The sequence below is a fragment of the Pseudonaja textilis genome, chromosome 1 (assembly GCF_049901715.1).
Source record: "Pseudonaja textilis isolate UNSWEBS1 chromosome 1, rPseTex1.2, whole genome shotgun sequence".
NCBI classification, from domain to species: Eukaryota; Metazoa; Chordata; class Lepidosauria; order Squamata; family Elapidae; genus Pseudonaja; species Pseudonaja textilis.
In genome coordinates this window covers 61,418,348-61,439,513 of record NC_141990.1, presented here as the reverse complement: position 1 = coordinate 61,439,513, position 21,166 = coordinate 61,418,348, and the positions used below count along the sequence as shown (strand labels likewise).

The 21,166-nt window shown below is 41.4% G+C and overlaps 1 protein-coding gene across 1 annotated transcript; it reads right to left on the bottom strand.

The window, feature by feature from the left end:
• Position 1: 1 nt before the first annotated feature.
• On the bottom strand, positions 2-16,784 carry LOC113433158 (epoxide hydrolase 1-like). Its single transcript, XM_026695555.2, has 9 exons — positions 16,663-16,784; positions 9,828-10,038; positions 7,609-7,789; positions 7,000-7,230; positions 5,553-5,682; positions 4,757-4,968; positions 1,159-1,267; positions 772-897; positions 2-402 (listed from the first exon to the last, which is right to left on the bottom strand). The coding sequence occupies exons 1-9, from the start codon at positions 16,689-16,691 to the stop codon at positions 198-200; spliced, it is 1,434 nt and encodes a 477-aa protein (XP_026551340.1). The 5' UTR covers positions 16,692-16,784; the 3' UTR covers positions 2-197.
• Positions 16,785-21,166: the final 4,382 nt, after the last annotated feature.

Genomic DNA, 21,166 nt, shown 5'->3' with positions numbered 1-21,166 from the left:
CTTTGTAGAAACCTTGCTTTAATGTCAGCATTGTGTTTTTTTATTATATGATTAAACAGTCAGCTTCACACAAGAAGAAAATCTCTTTAATACTTGAACAGTAACAATATTTTGCTTTAAGTGATTCAAGCCATGCCAGAAACTTGCAATATTTGGTTGATAAAGCATTTTCTGGAAAAAAAATGTTGCTATGTAGTTTAATTCAGATGTTCTACCTTCTTCACAAATTGTCTGATGTCTTGAGCCAAGAGATCTGGTTCCTCAAAGGCCGCAAAATGCCCTCCTCGGGGCATGTAGGTATAGGTAACAATGTTCTTAAATTGCTTCTTTGCCCAGGAGCGTGGGCAATGAAGAAGCTCGTTTGGGAAGGCAGCAATGCCAGTTGGAACAGAAACGTCAACCCTGTGGTAGAAGAGAACATATTTAACATATCTAGTTCATTAATTATTAGATGCTATTTTTTCTTAGTTACATTGGTGTCAGTATAGGTCCAAGATGGTTTGGAGAATATATTTTCCCATATATAGCTGAATTATTAATCTTTTATCCAATTTTAAATTAATAATCTGCTCGATAGTAGCCTTTGATTGCCTTTTTAGAAATTGAGACTTAACATTCTCTGGGACATCCTACAGAATTAAACTCTAGGCATTCACAACAGATTTCGTACGAACAAACTAATTTTGATTATGGCTTTCACTTTTAAAACCAGCAAGCTTTACATTTACATCTAACATAGTTTCAAAACTAGAAGAATTTCTTCCTTCTTACTTGGCATCAGGGGCGGTACTTGGATCCTGCGAGAGATTCTCTTTATAAAAACGCATTGAAGGCACAATGGAGGAAGTCACCCAATAAATCATGACATTTGTCAGAAGTTCATCCAGAGGGTATTTCCTGAAAAGAGGCATCACACTTTATTAGCAGATCTTAAATGCATATTCTTAGTTCACATGTGTAGAGCAGAGAATAAATAAATGCTGAGCAACTATTGGCTGATGCTAAGAGAATTCACAGGATTAAATATTTGCAAGTCATCTGATATAACTCGCAACTCTTCATATTTCAGCAATATTCTCCAAATCATTCTAAGCCAGCAGTTAAGTATTTGCAATTTCTCTTTTTCTTCTAATATATAGTTATTATACATAATCATACCTTTCCAAATTCCCATCTTCCATATTGAGGAATGATTTATCTGTCCATGTGGAAAATTTCTCTAGGATGTATGCAGCAAGACCTACAGGGGAGTCATTCAGGCCACATCCTAGGCAAGAAAAATAGCACATTTACTTTCATATTACTTGCTTACAGTAGAGTTAGAAACTCTATTAAGATTTGTGAGCAAGAATTAAGGCATTGGATTTTAAGAATTCTCATTTTTGACATAATTATGGTGGCTTAACTCTTCTTGAAAGTATGAAACTAACTTGACTGAAAAAAACTTATCTTCTCCAATATAAGAAATGTTGAGTATTGGGTTGTTGCTAAATATAGCACGCTAACTCTCAAAGCATCTGCACATACTTTTTTTCCCCATGGAAGTACATAATGTTTGAATAGCATCTGTAGTTCAGTTATAAATCTGAAATTGGTTTTTTACTTCCATTGTCTGGAGATATAACATACACAATGCAATCTGTAATGTGTTATCTACCGCTGAAATAATACCATTTCAGATTTATAGAGCTCAACTTGGTGAATTAAACTTGAACAAGGGTAACTAAGAGTTCTGAGGAGTTGAGTAAAAAAATTGCTTAGAAGTATACAATCAACGTATAGATTGATTGCAGATCTTGGTATCCTTCCGATAGTGTAGTCATTATTAATGTGTAATTTTTAATGTAACACGAGTAAAATGTTAAGTTGTAATTTAAATTTATTGTCATAGTCCAACAATTAAAAAGGTGTGATTACAATCCCTTGGTTTAGATGATGCGTATCGGACATGGAAGGTAATATATATCTTCTTGGGTAGGAGAGAAAATGAAAATGCTTTAAGATTGTGATTCTGCAATTTGGAATTAATTTTTTTTCAATCAAGCCAATTATTCAACATATCCTTTGTGCTTATTTTTGGTTTCAGTTGTTTAAAATGTGTTATGAAAAAGTTAAAAGTTTTCCCTGTCTGGTCATGTCTGACTCTGGGATGTGTGTGTGTGTTCATCTCCATTTCCTAGCCATAGGAGCCAGCATTGTCCAAGGATATTTCCTTGATCATGTGGCTGGCATGACTATATGTTGAGGTGCATGAAAAGCTGTTACCTTAAGACAATGGTTCCCAAAGTGGGCGGTACCGCCCCCTGGGGGCGGTGGGATGCTTTGAGGAGGGGCTAAGAGGCAAGGGGGCTGGCAGGAGGGCGTGAAGAGGTGGCAGGGGGGCGTTTGAGGCGCTGGCCCTGCAGGTTCACTCATTGACCGTAGCACCGCTCCAGAGCCGGCGCCTCCAATGCAGAAGCAGTGGCATGTTACGTGCCACCATGACCGCATTTGATGCGCCGCCCCCTGCTGCCTCTTAGTGCCCTCTGCTGGCCCCCTTGGGGACGCTAAGAGGTGGCAGGGGGCATTCGAGGAGCCAGTCTTGCAGGTTCACACATTGACTGTAGCACCGCTCCGGAGCCGGCGCCTCCAATGCGGAAGCAGTGGCACGTTATGTGGCGCCGCAGCAGTGTTCAGTGCACCGTCCCCCTGCCACCTCTTAGTGTCCCCAAGGGGGCTGGCAGAGGGGTGCTAAGAGGCAGTGGGGAGGCATTCAAGGCGCCAGCCAGCCCTGCAGGTTCCCCATTGAGGTGCCGGCTCCGGAGCAGTGCTACAGTCAATGGGTGAACCTGCAGGGCCGGCACCTTGAACGCCCCCCTGCCACCTCTTAGCATCCCCAAGGGGGCCAGCAGAAGGGCACTAAGAGGCGGCAGGGGGACAGCGCGTCGAACGTGGCTGTGGAGGCATGTAATGTGCCACTGCTTCCGCATTGGAGCTGACGACTCTGAAACTGCAGGGTCGGCCAGCGCCTCGAACGCACCCCTCTGCCGGCCCCCTTGGGGATGCTAAGAGGCGGCAGGGGGGCGTTCGAGGCGCCGACCCTGCAGGTTCACCCATTTACTGTAGTCCAGAACTGGTGCCTCAAATGCAGCAGCATGTTGGGAAAAGCCGCTGCCACCGCTTTCCCAAAGTACCACCTCTGTCACATTCTGTCTGTCTGTCTGTCCATCCGTCCATCCATCCAAAAGGTCTGTCTGTTTGCCTGCCTGCCTAACTGCCTGCCTGTCTGTCTGTCTGTCTCTCTCCATCCATCCATCCATGTTCAAAACGCCGGCCCTGCAGGCACATCAGAAAAGTAGAGCAAAGCCAGTCTGAGAGGGAAGGAGGGAGGGAGGGAGAGAGAGAGAGAGAGAGAGAGAGAGACCTGATGCATCAGATTGAATGAGGCCTAGTTTAGACTGAGGCCCTTTTCCACATTAAAACCTCTTTGGCTTCTATTAAAGGTTTTGTAGACGAAACATGGTCAAGACTATCAGGAAGCTCTCACATTTTGTTGAGGCTTTAAATAGGATCCATTGGACCAGATCACCACCCTAAAAATTACTTTTCCCCAATGTATTACAGTGCCAATTCTGAAAAAGGCAAAACCAAAATGTACTGGTAAATTACAAGGAGAACACACACATACACATACTCCCTTCTAACCCTGCTGGAGCAGGTCATTGGACTAGAATAGATATCTCATTATCTTTCTCCATCCTCCCTCCCTCCCTCCCTCCCTCCTTCTTTATTTCTTTTTCTTTCTGTCCCTTCCTGCCCCTCTTTCTTTGTCCCTTTTTCTTTCTTTCCCCTTTCCCTTTATTTTTTCTCTCTCTTTCTCTCTTTCTTTTCTCTCTCTCTTTCCCTCTCTCAGGCCCATCCTTTTGGATCATGGGTTGCCAAACTTTTGGACCTCGGGGACCACCAAACTCATAATTTTAAATCCTGGAGACCACTAATATGAATCTTGACTGACGGTGGCTTTCTGGCATTGGTGGGAGAGAGAGATCTGATCCAACCTCTCTCTCTCCCTCTCTCGCACACACAGGCAGGCGTGGGATTTAGACCCCTGATCTAAAACTGTCAAAACTCCAAAAACTGGTTAAGTAGCTCTGGGGAGGCCAGTCATAAATTAGAACATTTGCTAAACAACCGGTCATGAAGCGAGGACCACTTGTATTTGGTTTGCCAGTCACCTGGCCATGCCCACCCAGTCACATGACCAGCAAGCCATGCCCACCCAGTCACATGACCAGCAAGCCATGCCCACCCAGTCATGGGATCAGCAAACCACACCCTCAAATTAGGCCACACCCACAAAAATTTGAATCCCACCCCTGGGTGGGGGGCACCGAGGATGAGTTTGTAGCACCAAGGGGGCAGTGGACCAAAAAAGTTTGGGAACCACTGCCTTAAGTGGTATTTATACATGCATTTGCATACTTTCAAACTGCTGGGTTGGGAGGAATGGGAGCTGACTCTTTCACAAGGTACTTGGGTCTCGAACTGCCAACCTTCTGGTTGACAAGCCTAGTGTCTTAACCACTAGGCCACCATGCCCCCTTAAAAGTATTTTAAAATCCAAGATTTGTGGGTAGAACAACATGACTCTGAAACTTACTGATTCATTGCTTCAATAGGTGCTACTTGCCTTCCTTAAAAATGTACATTAAATTCAGATTTGTTTCATCTTATGTCTTGAGTTTTTGATCTTTCATAAAGGACTGAGTTTACAAACCTGCTGTATCTGGTTTGGTGCATTGGATATGCATATACCCAGATTCACGCAATATATGATATATGTGCTTAGAAAAAGGGAACATGCGCCGTGCATCTTCTCTGGTTAGGCCCACCAGCCATGGTACATAGGGTCCCAGTAGAAAATCTAACATGGCTCCGCAACCATATTTCGATATAAAGATCATATTGACATGAAGCCCTTTTACAGATCTGAAATCAAGGAAAAGAAGGTGATCCTAAATACGCTTATTGGGTGGTAAATGAGACTCATTAGTTCGTGTGCATAATCTTGCATGTTTAAAACAAGCAAAACGGAAGAATGTTAAGAAATGTGAGATATTGATATTGACAAAGTATATAAAAGGCAACTAAAATGATTGTTTTGTTTTAATATCTGACATTTTTCAGTTGCTTCCTCTGAGTATAGTTAAACAATCTAGAAATTCTTCTAACCTGAGGAAAAAGGTTAGAATCCACAATTCACTTTTTAACATTGTTCGTTCTGATAATTTAATAATATTTTTTGCAATATGTGTTATCTCTCCAGGAATAGATGAAAGAGTCACAACATGGAAAAACAATTAGTGCAGCTATAATGGCTGCATTTTTAATTTGCACAGTAGAATCCTTCTTGTAAATTAAAGCTCCTTTTTAGCAGCTCAACTAAGCTAGAGGATGGAAAATTGATAGTGCATACATCATCTAACCTAGATACCATGGATATTGCAACATTCCAGTTATGTTATATAAGTAAAAACACCTGAGTGAGTCACTAAGAGATCCCAACCACTTACTTTGGCAGCATCTGTGCCATGTTCTTGGTGATTCGGGAGCCCCAGTCTCCACCTTGCAAGTAATATTCCTGGAAACCCAGTCTCTGCATCAGCTTGTGAAAAATCCGAGCAGCAGCTATTGAGTCAAAACCTGTCAGTTGGGATAATGTGATATTAAAATGTGGTTGTCTTGAATTTAACATACATTAAGAATAAGACAAACAGAATAAAACGCAGATCTGACATCAGAAAAGTCAATATTCAATAAGTTTGTAGGAAGCTTTTCAAATTTATAGGATTCTGGAACACTGAAACTACTAAAAATGATTTTATTATGCCATGACTCAGTTTAATCTGTGGCATAAATAACAATGTGCCTTTTATCATTTGTAGCACTCATCAATTTATAATGCAAGAATGTATGTGTCCCAAGAGCTATTACAGGTAGTCCTCAACTTATGACAATAATTGAGCCTAAAATTTATGTTGCTAAGTGATAAATTTGTTAAGTGATTTTTACCCCATTTTACAATCTTGCCACATTTTTAAGTGAATCATTGCAGCTGTTAAATTAGTAACACCATTGTTCAGTGAATCTGGTTTTCCCATTGATTTTGCTTGTCAGGAGCTCACAAAAAGGGATCATATGACCCCAGGACACTGCAACCATCACAAATGTGAGTCAGTTGTCAAACATCTGAATGTAAATCACATGACTTCAGGGATACTGCAATGGTCATATGTGTGAAAAATGGTCATAAGTTATTTTTTCAGGGCCATTGTAACTTCAAACGGTTACTAAATGAACTGTTAAGTTGAGGGCTACCTATATATATAGCCCAGGTGTCCACTTGATGGTGCAAGTAGACACAATAACTAACTGCTGCCATTTGTGCAACATAGATTAAGCAATCCCAGCCACAATTACTAATTTGCCAATAGCAATAGCACTTAGACTTATATACCGCTTCACAGTGCTTTACAGTGCTTTACTTCACAGTGCTTTACAGCCCTCTCTAAGTAGTTGACAGAGTCAGCATATTGCCTCCAACAATCCGGGCCCTCATTTTACTGACCTGGTTTTATTTTACTGAGGATGGAAGATTGAGTCAAGCTTCAGCCAGTCAGAATCGAACTGCCAAACTGCAGGCAGCCGTGAGTCAGCCTGCAGTACTGAATTCTAACCACTGCACCACCATGGCTCATAAATAATCTGGGTTCATTGCATTTCATTTCTCTCTTACCTCATGTTGATAATCTCTTCGCTTCCTATGCCTGAAGAAATAGTCCATCCAAACCAAGATCACAATAAATTCACTAACTCTTAAAATGCCATAAGACTGTATTGACATGCAGCTTGTATAGCCACAGAGTGTCCAATTTATTACTCCATGTTCCTCCATAAAGAAAAAAAATTCACACTATTAATTATAATAAATTAAAACTGTTTGCTAGGAAAATAACTTACCCTGCTGGTGGGGAGGCTCAGAAAAACCATAGCCTGGGATGGATGGACAAATAATCTCAAAGACTACATCTTCACTGTTTGAAAGATGACTGGATGGGCCAGTAAGCAAAGGAATGATCTTGTAAAATTCATAAAAGGAGCCAGGCCAGCCATGCACCATCAACAAAGGTCTGACAATTTGGTCTCTTGAGGTATGAGCTGGTTTCACATGAATGAAATGAACGTCTATCCCTGTTGGAAATTCAATACAATTAACAGCGAGTTATGAGAGCCAGTTTGGTATAGTGATGAAAGAAACTGGGAGACCATGACTTCTAGTCCTGCTTTAGGCCCAAACCAAGATGGGTATCCTTGGGCCAGTCACTTCCTGTCAGCCCTAGGAAGGAGGAAATGGCAAACCACTTCTGAAAAACCTTGCCAAGAAAATTGCAGGGACCTTTTTCAAGCAGTCTTGAAATCGGACAAGATTGAATGGAACATCAACAAAAAAACCCCACCCACCGTATGGCAATGGAAGTTTAATGTGAAATTCAGAAATGGGGCACAAGATCCATTGTTCCATTACAGAAGAGGCGAGCTATATGTAAACTTCAGTGGAGAAGAATTTACCTTCAATAGTAGTTTTATAATGTGGGTACTGGTTAAGGATTTTAACTTGTTTCGGCCAGTCAAACTGATTTCTCCAATAGGAGACCACTGTCTGCAAATAATTTAAGTTGAAACCATAATGAAAGGCAGCTCCCTCTAGTGGTGGTGTATAGCGGGTCTGATCAAGCCGAAGGTATAAATCCTAAAGAGAGGGAGACAGAGAGAGAATTTCTTATGGGGATGATATCATAGTAGATATTTTAAAAGAATGTTGTTGCTGGAGAAGGCAGCCTAAAATGATAGTTTGTCATTTTATTTGAACCCATGTAACACTGGAAATAACTGATGGCTGCATGATATTCCACGTCAAGGGTCTCAAACTTGCAGTGTTACGTTGTCATGTGACGTATAGAATTCTTTATTGGCCAAGTGTGGTTGGACACACAAGGAATTTGTCTTGTGCAAATATACATAAAAGAAAAGATACATTTGTCACGAATCAAGAATCATAAGTTTTGACATTTAATGATAGTCATAGGGTACAATAAGCAGTCAAATCATGCTAGGAAACAATATAAATCATAAGGATACAAGCGACAAAGTTACAGGCATATAGTCACAAGTGGGAGGGGATGGGTGATAAGGAGTGATGAGAAGATTAATAGTAATAGTAGTGCAGACTTTATAATAGTTGAACAGTGTTGAGGGAATTATTTGTTTAGCAGAGCGATGGCATTCGGGAAAAAACTGTCCTTGTGTCTAGTTGTTCTGGTGTGCAGAGCTCTATAGCGTTGTTTTGAGGGAAGGAATTGAAACAGTTTTATGTCCAGGATATGAGGGGTCTGTAAATATTTTCACAGCTCTCTTTTTGACTCGTGCAGTATACAGGTCCTCCGCTAAACCAAGTGTGGGCACAGCCAGTGAGTGATGTATCTGGCCTGCGGGCTGCGAGTTTGACACCCTTGTTCTACGTAGTAAGTAATGGGACCCATAAGTATGCATACAATCTACAATATATAATGAATGCCTGATGTATATTCGAGATGCCAAATTTAACATAGTTATTATATAGTGTGAGGTAAATGATGCACAAGAACACACATGAGAAAATGTTCATAGTTAAGTTTCAGTCTGCCATTATGGGATTGAAGCTCTGCTTCTTTTTTTCAGCAAATAAAGGGGGTTGGGTGGGTTGATTGTGCAGTTGCAACTGCAATCTTCACTTCTCTAATCTTTCATGTGAATCATCATTCTAGTGCAGGGGTGTCCAACCTTTCACCTTCCCTGGGCCACATTAGAAGATGAAAATTTGGTTTGGGCTGCACATAAAATAAAATAACAGTAACGATACCCAATCATCCCCAAAAACCATAGAAAACATAGTTAACATATTAAATTTATTTGGAAATAAAGTTAGTGAGATGTTTTTATTATTTATTTAAAATTATTTATTTTTTATCACTGTTTTTTTATCACAGTTTATTTTCCGGCCAAATTTTGCGGCGGGGGGGAGCTCGCCTGCCTCACGCCTACCTCTCCTCCTGCAAATAGCGGGGCTGGATGAGGCAGGACTGGAAGGCTGAAGCAGCAGCAGCGGCGGGGGAAGGCTTCTGCCCCCGCCGCCGCCGCCGCTTCTGCTCCCGCCGCCGCTTCTTCCCCCGCCCCCGCTGCTGCTTCTGCCGCCGCCGTTTCTGCCCCCGCCACCATCCCCGCCGCCGCCGCTTCTGCCCCCGCCGCCGCCGCTTCTGCCGCCGCCGCTTCTTCCCCTGCCCCTGCTGCTGCTTCTGCCGCCGCCATTTCTGCCCCCGCCACCATCCCCGCCGCCACCGCTTCTTCCCCCGCTGCGGGGGCAGAAGCAGCAGCGGTGGCAGGGCAGAAGTGGTGGGGGTGGCGGCGGGGCAGAAGCGGCAGGGGTGGCGGCGGGGGCAGAAGCTGCGGGGGTGGCAGCGGGGCAGTGGCGGCGGGGGCAGAAGCAGCAGCGGTGGCGGTAACAGCAGGAGGTGGCGTTCTGACGGTGCCCGCCTTTTCTCTTGCTGCTTGGCCTGGCGCTCACCTTGCCCCGCCTTGCGACTGCCTCTCTACCTCCTCGCTGGCTGTGGCACGATGGTTGGGGTGGGCATTGGGCCGCATTACGAGGTGACCTGGGCCGCATGCGGCCCGTGGGCCGCGGGTTGGACAAGCCTGTTCTAGTGTATAGTTAATTCTCAAAGTCTCTTAAGTTTGCTCATGTTTGTTCATACCTGGATTTCTTTGTCAGAGGTTTTCACTTGGAATGGTCTAATTGTTTCATCTTCCTGACTTCTTGATGGTTTTTCACCTAAGCCCCACCATCCGTCTCCTATTTCTAGAGTCTTCATCCTGCGCCTTGTCAGTAGCCAGTAAATCAGGAGGCTTCCACCTCCTATAACACAAGAAGCTGTGATCACATTTTGCTGAGATGTGTCATAAGACCTACAAAATAATCAAAGTAATGTGAGTTAGAAGCTGAAAGGAGCTCTGATTAAAGAAGACAAGTGACATTTGCAGCCAGCCCCTGCAGATCAAATGATGAGTTTGTGGGGAAAAAGATTTCCCAGGATTTAAAAATATAAATAAGTTTCAAGATAACAGATAATTGAGACAGTATGGATTTTATCTGGACAGGGATGTCAGAGAGTGGATCAAAAGAGACAAGATGATAGCCACAGTCATGAGATCAAAGTTCTATGCTTTTTATACAATATATCTTGCATTGAACACGTTAGGAAAGGGATGGGATTTCAGTCTTCTGGCCACTTTGTTTTTAACCTTTCCTTAAAGACATCACTGCATCCTCATACTTTTCTGCCACCCTTTCATGCTGATGTTTGCTACACAGCGGAAATGGCAAACCCAGAAAACATAACAGCGGGTAAAGTGCGCAAGTCCTGTTTTTCTTTTTTTCATTAATATAAGGACAGGAAAGTTTGTCTCTGATCTATTAGCTACTCCCCAAAGCATAAAACAACTTGTACAGAATCAGAGTTTACAGATTCAGTGACCGAAGAGCTTGACCATACTGAGTCCCAGCTGGAGCTACAGGCATTACCTAGATCAGGGGTATCAAATTCAAGGCTTAAATCTGGCTTGCAAGGCAACCCTGGAAACAGTGAGGGATTGGCCAGCATGCGGCCCTCAATGAAATCGAGTTTGATACCCCTGACTTAGATCAGTGTTTCCCAAATGTGACAACTTGTTGATATGTGGACTGACAAACTTAAATAGGTATTAGTCCATATCTGGGTGGAACTTCAAACTATTGGGTGTGGAAGCTAGCTGAGTAAAGAAGTTTGAAAACATGTGGTGATTTGCAATACTGTAGTTACTGTAGTTCATTAAAGGTATCAGTTTTAAAACTTTGGATTTTTCACCTCTCATGATCAATATACAGTAGCTACTACAGCTTTTTCAAATTTTTAGTAATAAATGGTGAAGACTTTCAGTGGAAAAAAGCACGTAAATTTCCAAAAACAAGAGTACAACCTTTTATAGACAGTCAGTAATAGCTACAGTGGGAGATGGTGTAGTGTGGTGGTGAAATTATCTCCCTGAAAAAGAATCTTAACTAAATGATTGATCTGTTAAAGCCAAATAAATAGTGCACATTTCATTTTTTAAAACCTTACTCCAGTGTCTTCTGCAAGGTCTCTTCAGACAACTATTAACTTGGTACATGATTTTGGATTATACATTTACTTTTTTCGCAGTGAAAAAAGCCTGAAACTGCCCTTTGCCCTGGGATCAGTGGCATATGAAGAAAACAACAGATAAATTATTTTAATTTCCATCCAAGCAGATAAATAATAATAGCATATCATGTTTGGGAATTTAAAATGTTTTCTCTTTTCATCTTATAAACTAAGGTGCTGCTATTATTCCCAAGTGTAATTGAATATAGGAAAGACAATGACTTATGTAAGGTCATTTAGTGATTTATTTAATATTATTTAGTGCCTTCCTGATACAGGGAAGGAATCTTCTGTTTTCTGTAATGTAGCTGGAAATATTTCATGTAAGGGCAGTTTTTTAGGGCAACATTTCCTTAATCATTCCAAATCATTTTGAAATCAGCAGTATGTCTTAACTCCTAGAGTGCTCTTTCAAACTGACATGGGGAGGGGGAAAATAAATTATCATGAACTCTGGATTACCTCTCTCTCTCTCTCTCTTTTGGATCAATCAAATATTGATCCATTAGTTGAGACAGAAATTGACTGACTGCTTGTTGCCTGTGCCTGACAGTCTGAGAAAGAGTGACTAGCACTGGCCCCAAATCACTCAGCCTTCTTTCATGCCTAGGATGGTACTAGAATTCACAGCCTCCTGGTTCGAGCCTAGTGACTTAACCACAAGAGAAAAAAACTGGGTCTCTCTTTGTTCACTTAATGTCAACATGATGTTTTAAATGTTAGTGTCCTCCAGAACCTATCCATATTGTTTGATTAGGAAGCTGAGTCCTACAAGAGCCTGATATTTGTGGGTCCCGTTATTGATCTCTATGCTGTCTCTGCTGTTTCTGTATCAATTCATCAATAAATGGAGCTATTCTGATAATGCAGTTAGTGTGAATATACAGTATAAAACAATTGGATGGATTACCCCTCTCTTTTGCACATTATCATCTGGCAAGGAAAACTGTCCCACTGTGTATAAAAGTAGGCCTAACCACAGAACTCTGTCATTGCTATGCTCTTTTCTATATCCTACCTCTGCATGCCATTCAATTGCACAAATTAAAAAAAGTCAATCACAAATGGAGCCAAGTCATAAGTAGAACTTTTACTTATGATACCTGCCTTCTCATATATACATGCACGTGTGTGTGTGAATTCCATTTTTACATGCTTTCACCCTTGCACTAAATTGATAAGTGTTTAGGGAGATAAAATACTTAACCGACTGAGCAGTTGCATAATTGCGATTAACCTTAGGCTTAGCAAGGTTTTATCTGTCTTTTGAAAGACTAGGGCAGAATGGCAGGTGAAAAAGCAGACCACAGACCAAAGGGCAGGTCCTGTGTCTGAAAACCTGAAATTGCCAATACATCCTGCTTTGATCTCACTCACTAGTGAGTGTCTGACATGGCCGTTGATGGCCCTTGGAGGCCCCATCTTCTTCTGCCATGTTTCTATGATGTTGTTTCATCTTAAAACAACAAGAAGCAATGGGTGGAAAGTAATCAAGGAGAATAGCAACCTAGAACTAAGGAGAAATTTCCTGACAGTTAGAACAATTAATCAGTGGAAGTATTTGCTTCCAGATGTTATAAATGCTCCAATACTGGGAGTTTTTAAGAAGAGATTGGATAACCATTTGTCTGAAGTGATGTAGGGTTTCCTGCCTAAGCAGTGGGTTGACCTCCAAGATCCCTTCCAACTATTCTATTCTATTCTATTCTATTCTATTCTATTCTATTCTATCCACAGGCCATGAATAAATCAGGCTTAAGTCATCTAGGGATGCCTCTATATTAAACTGCGAACAGCATTCAATGGCAAATGCAAGGTATGCAAAATTTGTTATGTTCTTCCTTCCCCTGGCTTGGCCTCCCATTGTCCTCAAAACTGAACAAACTAAAATTATATCCAAAACCTCAAATATGGGAATTACAAAGGCTGCCAAGTCATAAGTAGTTCTGTCAGGTTACACAATCCTATATTGAGGACGCTTTAATTTGAATTTCTACACAAAACCAAGGGTAGCTGCAACTAATTCTCTGATTCTAAGACTCCATTTTTTTTTTTGAAGGATTTGCTTGAACCCAGGAACCTGGAGGTCAGGGACGGGATCTGGCTGGTATAACTACGGGTTCTGTCTATTAGCATCACACGCGCATGCGCAAGTCGTGTGAGTTGCACGAGTGCAATTTACAACCTGCTGAGCTGCCCGGATAGCTGAGCAGCGCTGCGTGCAAGTGCGCAGCGATTGGAAAAGCACTTTTTTCCTGCTTTTTCAACTGCAGCTGTGTCGCGCAAAGCAGCTGCAGTTGAAAAAGCAGGAAATAAAGGTCAGGTAAGAGCCCGGGTCAGCAGCAGACATAGAACCGGTTCTATTCTGTTGCTCTTCGGAGCAACTGGTTCTACAGAGGTGGATAGAACCAGTAGAATCCCATCCCTGCTGGAGGTATGATAAAGCAGCAACAATCTTAGTGGAAAATTGGGACATCTAAGTCTGCGGCTTTGTAAAAATAGAATAGAATAAAATAATATAAACCCGATTTTGTTCCAGTTTTTATTAAAATATTGTCATGACATAAGAAAAACACAAGTCTCTTTTCTTCAAATGCACCAATATGATGTGGTTGGATAGGTACAAATATAGAACTGAAGTAATTCAAAACTGCCAGGCAGAGGTACCCCCAAGTGAGCAGTTTTGAAGCTGGGTACTTCTCACAATGCTACTAACATAGTTGTAGGTGGTTGAGTTAGAGAAAGAGAGAATAAATGCATATTTTGTTTTATAGGACAGGAAGGTAGGTCTCTATAATTGGAGAATGGTGAGGTTAAATGTCACTTGATCCCAAGAACTGAAAGGTAAGTTGAGGCAGGATTTTCTAACAATAAAATTTGTCTAACAATAAAGACATAAATTGTTTAGTTGCATATTGTATAAAAAACACACATATACAAACATGTCCCTTTCTTGCTGTGGTTTCAAATACACTGGATTAGGGTGAGCAAAAACTTGTTTAAGCTCCCTTGGTAATCCAATATTGGTTTTTGTTTAATATGGATGCTGCCCAACTCCAATCAGCTCTGTGTGGCTCACAATAAAGCAACATAAAACCCCTTAAATATTGTGGTGTGGAGATTTTTTTTGTTTGTGAGTGCGGGCTTCCAAATAATTGACAGTCTGGTGGAATCATCTCTTCTATTCATGCTTTCAGGTCTTTTTTCAATCTCTATGGCTTCTCTGATGATTCTGTGGCTGGGGTTTTCTATAGTGGCTAGGGTTTTGGTGTCATTGAAGTTGATGCTATGACCTGTGGCCTTCATGTGTTGGATTAGTGAGGAAATGTGTTCCAGCTTTTTGACTGCATTTTTGTGTTCATCCAGGCGGGTACTTATTCTTCTATTGGTCTGTCCAATGTATGTGGCCGGGCATGATGCACAGGGGACTTCGTATATGCCTTGGTTTTCCAGGTCAGTTTTATCTTTGGGGTTTCTAAGGATGGCTGCTATTTTTCTGTCTGTTTTGAAGGCAGTCTTGATGTGATGTCTGTGTAGTATCTTACTGTTTTTGTCTGTAGTACCTCTTATGTAGGGCAGGACAGCTGCTCCATAGGTCTGTTCATCTTCTAGGTCTCCATTATATCTCAGTGTGTTTTTGTGGATCAAGCCGGTGATTTTGCTTTTGTGGAAGCCGTTGGCTGTCAGTACTTTAATCAGGGTGCATAGTTCAGTCTTTATGTGTGTCTTGTCTGCCAGATGTTTGTCTGCCAAGACACACATAAAGACTGTCAATTATTTGGAAGCCTGCACTCACAAACAAAAAAATCTCAACACCACAAGCCAGGCAAACACCTGGGCACAAACAGATCCCCCTGATACCTCCAGCTCAAACACACCCCAACCAGGCACCCAGATGAAACTTAGCTTCCTAATAAATGATAGCCATCCATTTACTCGGAGCCAAGCCGCACTAAAAACCTCCAATATAGGAACACAATGTTGCCAGCCAATCAAGACAAAAAAAGCCACAAAACAGAGAAGATTGTTCTCAGAGAAGATATTAGAAACACCAATCAAGCAGAACCCAGCAAACTCCAAGACCAATAAACACAGACCAAGACTCCCAACCAATCAGGATGAAGAAAAAAAAATTCTGGCACAGCAGTAGGCTAGCCCCAAATTTAAAACTGAAACAGCTGTAAAAGTCTGACTCACAGACGAACACAATACAGAAGCCTGATGATGGCAGATGAGATTCTGCTGAAACGTTGCTACAACTTTAAAAGCACAACTATAATGACGTGGGAAAATACCCGAACAAAGCTGAATACCATACATATAAGTACCCGCGAAAACTTAAGAAAACAAATATGTATGTATGTATGTATGTATGTATGTATGTTACCATAACCATAAAATATGACTTTTCACATACTAGGGATCTTGGGCCCAGGCACATAACCAGGCCTGGGCATATAACCCATTTTTTCAAGACATTACAAAACATCAACAGGTTCGGGCACATTCTAACCTCTGAAGCTTGTTCAACAGGGTCGGGTTTACAGCAGAAAAACCATCACTCCTAGCCAGCTAACATTCCTTGCTATTGCAACCCGGAACATGCCCAACCTGTCCAACCAGATTGGGTGAGTAAAAACAATCCTTCAGGTAACTGAGTCCCAAAGCCATAAAGGGTTTTGAAAGTGACAATTAACACCTTGAATTGCACCTGGAAATACATTAGTAACCAATGCAGATCATGTAGCAGTGGTGTCAAACATCCAGCACCTTTTACTACCTGGGCAGCTACATTGTGCACAAGGTGAAACTTCTGAAGGCTGTTCAAGAGCAACCTCATGTAGAAGAGGATTGCTCTGGGTTATACAAAAAAAAATATTTCCAAAGAATTTAGTGTTTCAGAGTCCTTCAGCACTAAGGATTTTAGGAATGTTAATTTGAAACAGACTGCAAGTTCACTTTCTCAATATTTTGCAAAGGGAAAACTGCAGTATGCTTCCATTATACTGCTCAGTACAGAATGTACTTTATTCCATGCAAAAATGCACATTTCATTTTATCAAGGGGGTTTCTCCACCATGTTTTCTATGCCTGTTTACATAAGATGCAAGAATTAAAAGGTACATTTATAGCCTGAAGCTGCAAGCATTGCAAATTCATTGCTCCATAAATGAAATCTTATTGCTTTTATCGCACCATTTCTGTCTACTACAATTAGGAGCGGCCGCTTTGATATTGAGGTTCTCCACTTCCCTCCAGCAGCAGTACAATTAGTGCTTCTTCCTTGGTAGAAATCCAGGCAAAACTCAACTGCCTGTCACTCAAATGCCGCCCTTTGCCCAGTTTGGTTGCCACTTTTTACACTCACCGGACAGTCTCCAGAAACTGCTGCCACATGTTGCAGCTGAGAGCCACAAATGAATTCAACTTAGCTTGTGCTGGGTTGAAATATTTCTGGATACTTCCTGCGTCAGTTGACCTCTGGTATGTGGGCTGAAGGATATTGACTATGAAGTTAACATAGTCTTTTACTGCCACCTACTGTCTAAAACTTGTTTCCATGGTTGCTTATGAAGACACATCTTGAATTTTATGCTTACCTATTTATTTCTCAAAGAACTTGGGCCGTATTTCCCAAAGCTACCTCCAAAACAGGGAAGCTGGATTAGACTTAACAAAGGTCAGGTTCAAGTTCACCCTCAACTATGAAAATTCATTGAATAGCTTTGGGCAGATGACCATTACTCAACTTACCCTAGCCAATATTTTATTTTGCGGAAAAAAAAATGAAGGAAGGAGTCTTGATGAATACCATTTGTTTTGTTTTTTCTCAATTTTCAAACCTTTATTGTCAGAGTACAACATGAATACCATGAGATTGGCTGAGCCTCCCTTTGTGCACCCCCCCACCAATACAATACAACTCACAGTGAAAAACAGAAAATCCCTAACCCAGTAAATCCTACTAACAAACACACAATCTATTGTACCATGTGAACTTATTGCACGTCACAACGGCCCCGCAAGTCAATCATACTATATTATTGTAAAGTTATTTTCCATTCAGCAGTCTGACAGCCCATGGATAAAAACTGTTTTTCAGCCTGTTTGTGCGGCTGTCTATGCTTCTATATCTCCTTCCCGATGGTAGGAGTGCTGACCAGGGTGTGAGATGTCCCTGGAGTAAAGGCAATATATAAATATAGCAAATAGATCAGTTACATGTATCTATTCTTGGCTTTTGTACACCACCAAAGTTGAGGCATTTGTGGTGTTTTTTTTTTAGACGTGTAGCTATACAAATTTGATAAATAAATAAGGTCATGGTGGAACCATGTCAAAAACTCATTCTAATCTTCTTGGTATATAAATCTGGTCAAAGCACCTCAAAACATCCTACCCTTTTCTTCTAGGCAAGGCATTTGAGACCTTTGATCATTTTGTTAGCTCCTTTGCACTTTCTTCAATTCATATATACACACAGAGAGTAAATACGGTGATCAGAACTGTACAGATGGTTTTAGATTCAAACATGTATTATAACTTCTTTCTCCCATCTATTAGGGTTGTTCACAAAACATGAAGTAAATCAGAAGATGCATCAGATCATGATTCAGCAGATTCAAAGCCCAGGACATTTTGGTTGTTCTGGGATTCATCACAAACAAAATCCAGTAAGAGCTAAGGAAAGGCTGATGTGCTTTGTTCTCCCCCCAAATGACCAGTTTTTCCAATAATTTGCCTTTCCTACCCACCCTTATCCCTTTATATCCTTGGTTTCAAGCACAGCATATCCAACTGGCTGGAAACACCCCCTCCCACTTTCCCCCCCATCTTTCTACTTCCTCTCTAACCCTACTTCCTTTCCGTTGATGCATGATGCAGACAACCTTCATAGTTTTTTTTTTTAATTCTTATCCCAAAATACAGTATTTCTGCCTGGGATAGATGTATTTCAGTCCATGCTTGGAATTACTTGAAACTAGCTTTTTCATGCTCAGAAAATTCGGTGCACAGAACCTTTTAAAGTATCCCTACAATTTATATACTGTAGTTACATTGTGGAATTTGCTGCTATTAGATATGGTGATGGTGATCAGTTTAGACAGTTTTTAAAATCAGTCAGTCAAATACATGGACAATAAGTGGTATCTGAGGACTTTCCCCCAAGCTTCCCTGGGTAAATGTGAGAACAAAGGTAAGGAAAAGACTATTTTTCCAATGAGAAAACTGTTCAAGTGTGTGCATTTTCCTGAGAATAGAAATCTAGTTTGAACAAGGATTAGTTTGAGCAAGTCATCACTCGTGTTGGGGGCACCTGTGGTGGCTCCAGTGCTCTGCTGGCTCCCGAGCTCTGTTTTCAGTTGCTATGGCCTCCTGCAACCCTCTGCCAATGAAGACAGAGCTCAGGAGTGCCGCATGCAGCCCTCCCGATCTCTGTTTTCGCTGGTAGAGGCACTGTGGGCCGGTCCTTCATTGTTTCCAGGGTTGCTCGTGGGCCAGATCTAAGCACCCCATGGGCCAGATCTGGCCCCCGGGCCTTGAGTTTGACATCCCTGTTCTACAGTGTTATCTTTGCACTCTTCTATGATGACAGAGAGGTTGAAGTGTTGAGTGGAAATGTGCGTAGCGGTGAGAGGGAAGTAGATTTCTAAGGTAGCAAAGGCTATGCATTGATGCTTACAACTCACTAGTACTGGTTTCCAGTTGCCATCTTGTAATAGGCTCGAATATCTAAAGCAGCGGAGGCATGGTAAAGTCTTTAGGCAGTAGGGATGAAAAATAGTGCTTGCTGCTGGGTCTTTCTAACTTTCTGATATATATTTTCCCCGGAGAACAGTTTCTAGTATTGTTCTGTCTGTTGCTACCCACAGCTATACTGTATACCATACACCTCTCTCATGCTTGGTTTATTAATTTTCTAAATTACAATGTGATAGGTTTCTTCAAAACCTCTCACCATTTTGTTTACCCTTTCCTATACCTTTATCATTCTGAACAGGTCATCTTCCTCCTGTTTGCCGCAAGGCTGTTCACATTCAAAAGGTACATTCTAATTTGTTTTGAAATTATCTAAAAGAGCAACACAGAAGGTTTTCATCTGGATAAGGACAAACTCAAATGCGCTGAGAGGTTAATGTAGGCTGGTCTGCCTAAGCAAATAGAGCATCAGGAGAACAACAGCTGCAGTGGGCTTCTTCCCAGAAACGGGATGGACATCCCTAGAAAACATCTGTGCTTGTTTAATCCTTTGTTCCTTTGTGTTTTGGATTAGAATTCTTCTACGATTCTGTAGCCCCCCATTTGGGCCCTGCATAGCCCTGATGTTTTGGAGATTCATGGTAGGATATTAACACTTTCTAGCACTCAGCACTTTCCCCAAAAGCTGTTGAGGTCTGCAGCATGACAGGATGATTATGGACTTGCACTTCAACCGTCAATGCTGTATGTTCAGACAAATCTTCCAATGAAAAGTTCTGACAGTCAACAGCTATGTAACAGCAATAACGATGATTGTTGAGAAAAGTTCCACATGTTAAAGAGAGGATGAGAATTTGAAGCATTAAAAAGGAAAAGCCAGAATCCTTTTGTAATTAGCCAGTGAGAAGTGGGTATGCTCAACAGCTGCAGAATGTGAAATAATTTGGGAGACGGTGTCAAACTGAGTACTGCTATTATTTGTCACAGATCTCTGTTTTGTGATTACAGTCATTTTCAACCCGAAGCCTCTAGAAATGCTGTATGTCAGGGCATCAAATGCTAGCGCTCTGCTCCCCCATAGAGGGCTTTAGGTTTTGGAATGGCTGTATACCACATCTTGAGAATCAGATGCTAGTTGTTTGTTAAGTACTTTACTGACCTCAACATCGTCAGCTACTTTTTTTAAAAAAAATTTTTTTTTACATTACCATTACTCAGCAGATGCTGTTCTACCTTGCACCTGGCTGTTGCAGCTTTGCCTGCAGGGCAGCAGTATAACAACATCCTGAAATAACTGTTTCATAGATCTGAGCAAAGAAAAGGAAACAGGCAATGTATAATTAATCCTAAAATCCATGGAAGGCCTTGGGGCTGGCCAGCTATTAGCTCCTTCTACCATCAAAAGCTCAGCTGGATATCCAAAAGCCTCCCACTAAGAGAAGGCTTTTGCTGGAATAACAAGCTGTTTACAATATATGTAAGGCCCTAGCATATAATTAATCATTGGACAATTTATCCAAGGGCACCCAGGGCTCCGATTGTGATGCAAACATTATTTCAGTGACACCTGCCCCCTGCAGGGCAAATCGAAACTAAACCATACAGGAAATGTCAGATAATATTATAATTTTTGCTTGAGGTTCTGACTTGCCTCTTCTGACATCCAGAGCACAACAGTGGAGAATATATAGCTGAGTGAAATTAATTTGGAGATCTTCTAAAGATTCTTTTCTCCCCTTCCTTTTGAAACAAAGTAATAAAACTGAGAGCAGCGACTCTGGAAATAAAAGTAACAGTGATACTAGCAACAAAGATGTATTGAGGAAGTTTCACTGATAATTTGGTCAGCTAAGGAAGTTTCCTGCAAATGAGTAGAAAACATCTTTGGGTGGTTCTGAGATACTTTTTCATGCTTTGATGGTTGTGCCTAGCTTTTCTTGGCTTAGAACTAGAGAGAAAACCAATTGCAATTGAATGTAGCCAGTTAAAGAGATAGAAGTCTTTCTTTTTCGCAATTGATTGGAAAAGAGCTGTAGTGGCGCAGTGGTTAGAATGCAGTACTGCAGACTAATTCTGCTGACTGCCAGCAGTTTGATTCTCACCAGGCTCAAGGTTGACTCAGCCTTCTGAGGTCAGTCAAATGACGATGCAGATTGTTGGGGGCAATATGC

Coding starts and splice junctions, on each gene's coding strand:
- LOC113433158 (XM_026695555.2), bottom strand. CDS start 16,691: ATGTGGCAGCAGTTTCTGGAGACTGTCCG. Junction 10,039..16,662: donor CAGTTTCTGGAGACTGTCCG/GTGAGTGTAAAA, acceptor ATTATTTTGTAG/GTCTTATGACACATCTCAGC. Junction 1,268..4,756: donor CACCAAACCAGATACAGCAG/GTTTGTAAACTC, acceptor TTTCTTGCCTAG/GATGTGGCCTGAATGACTCC.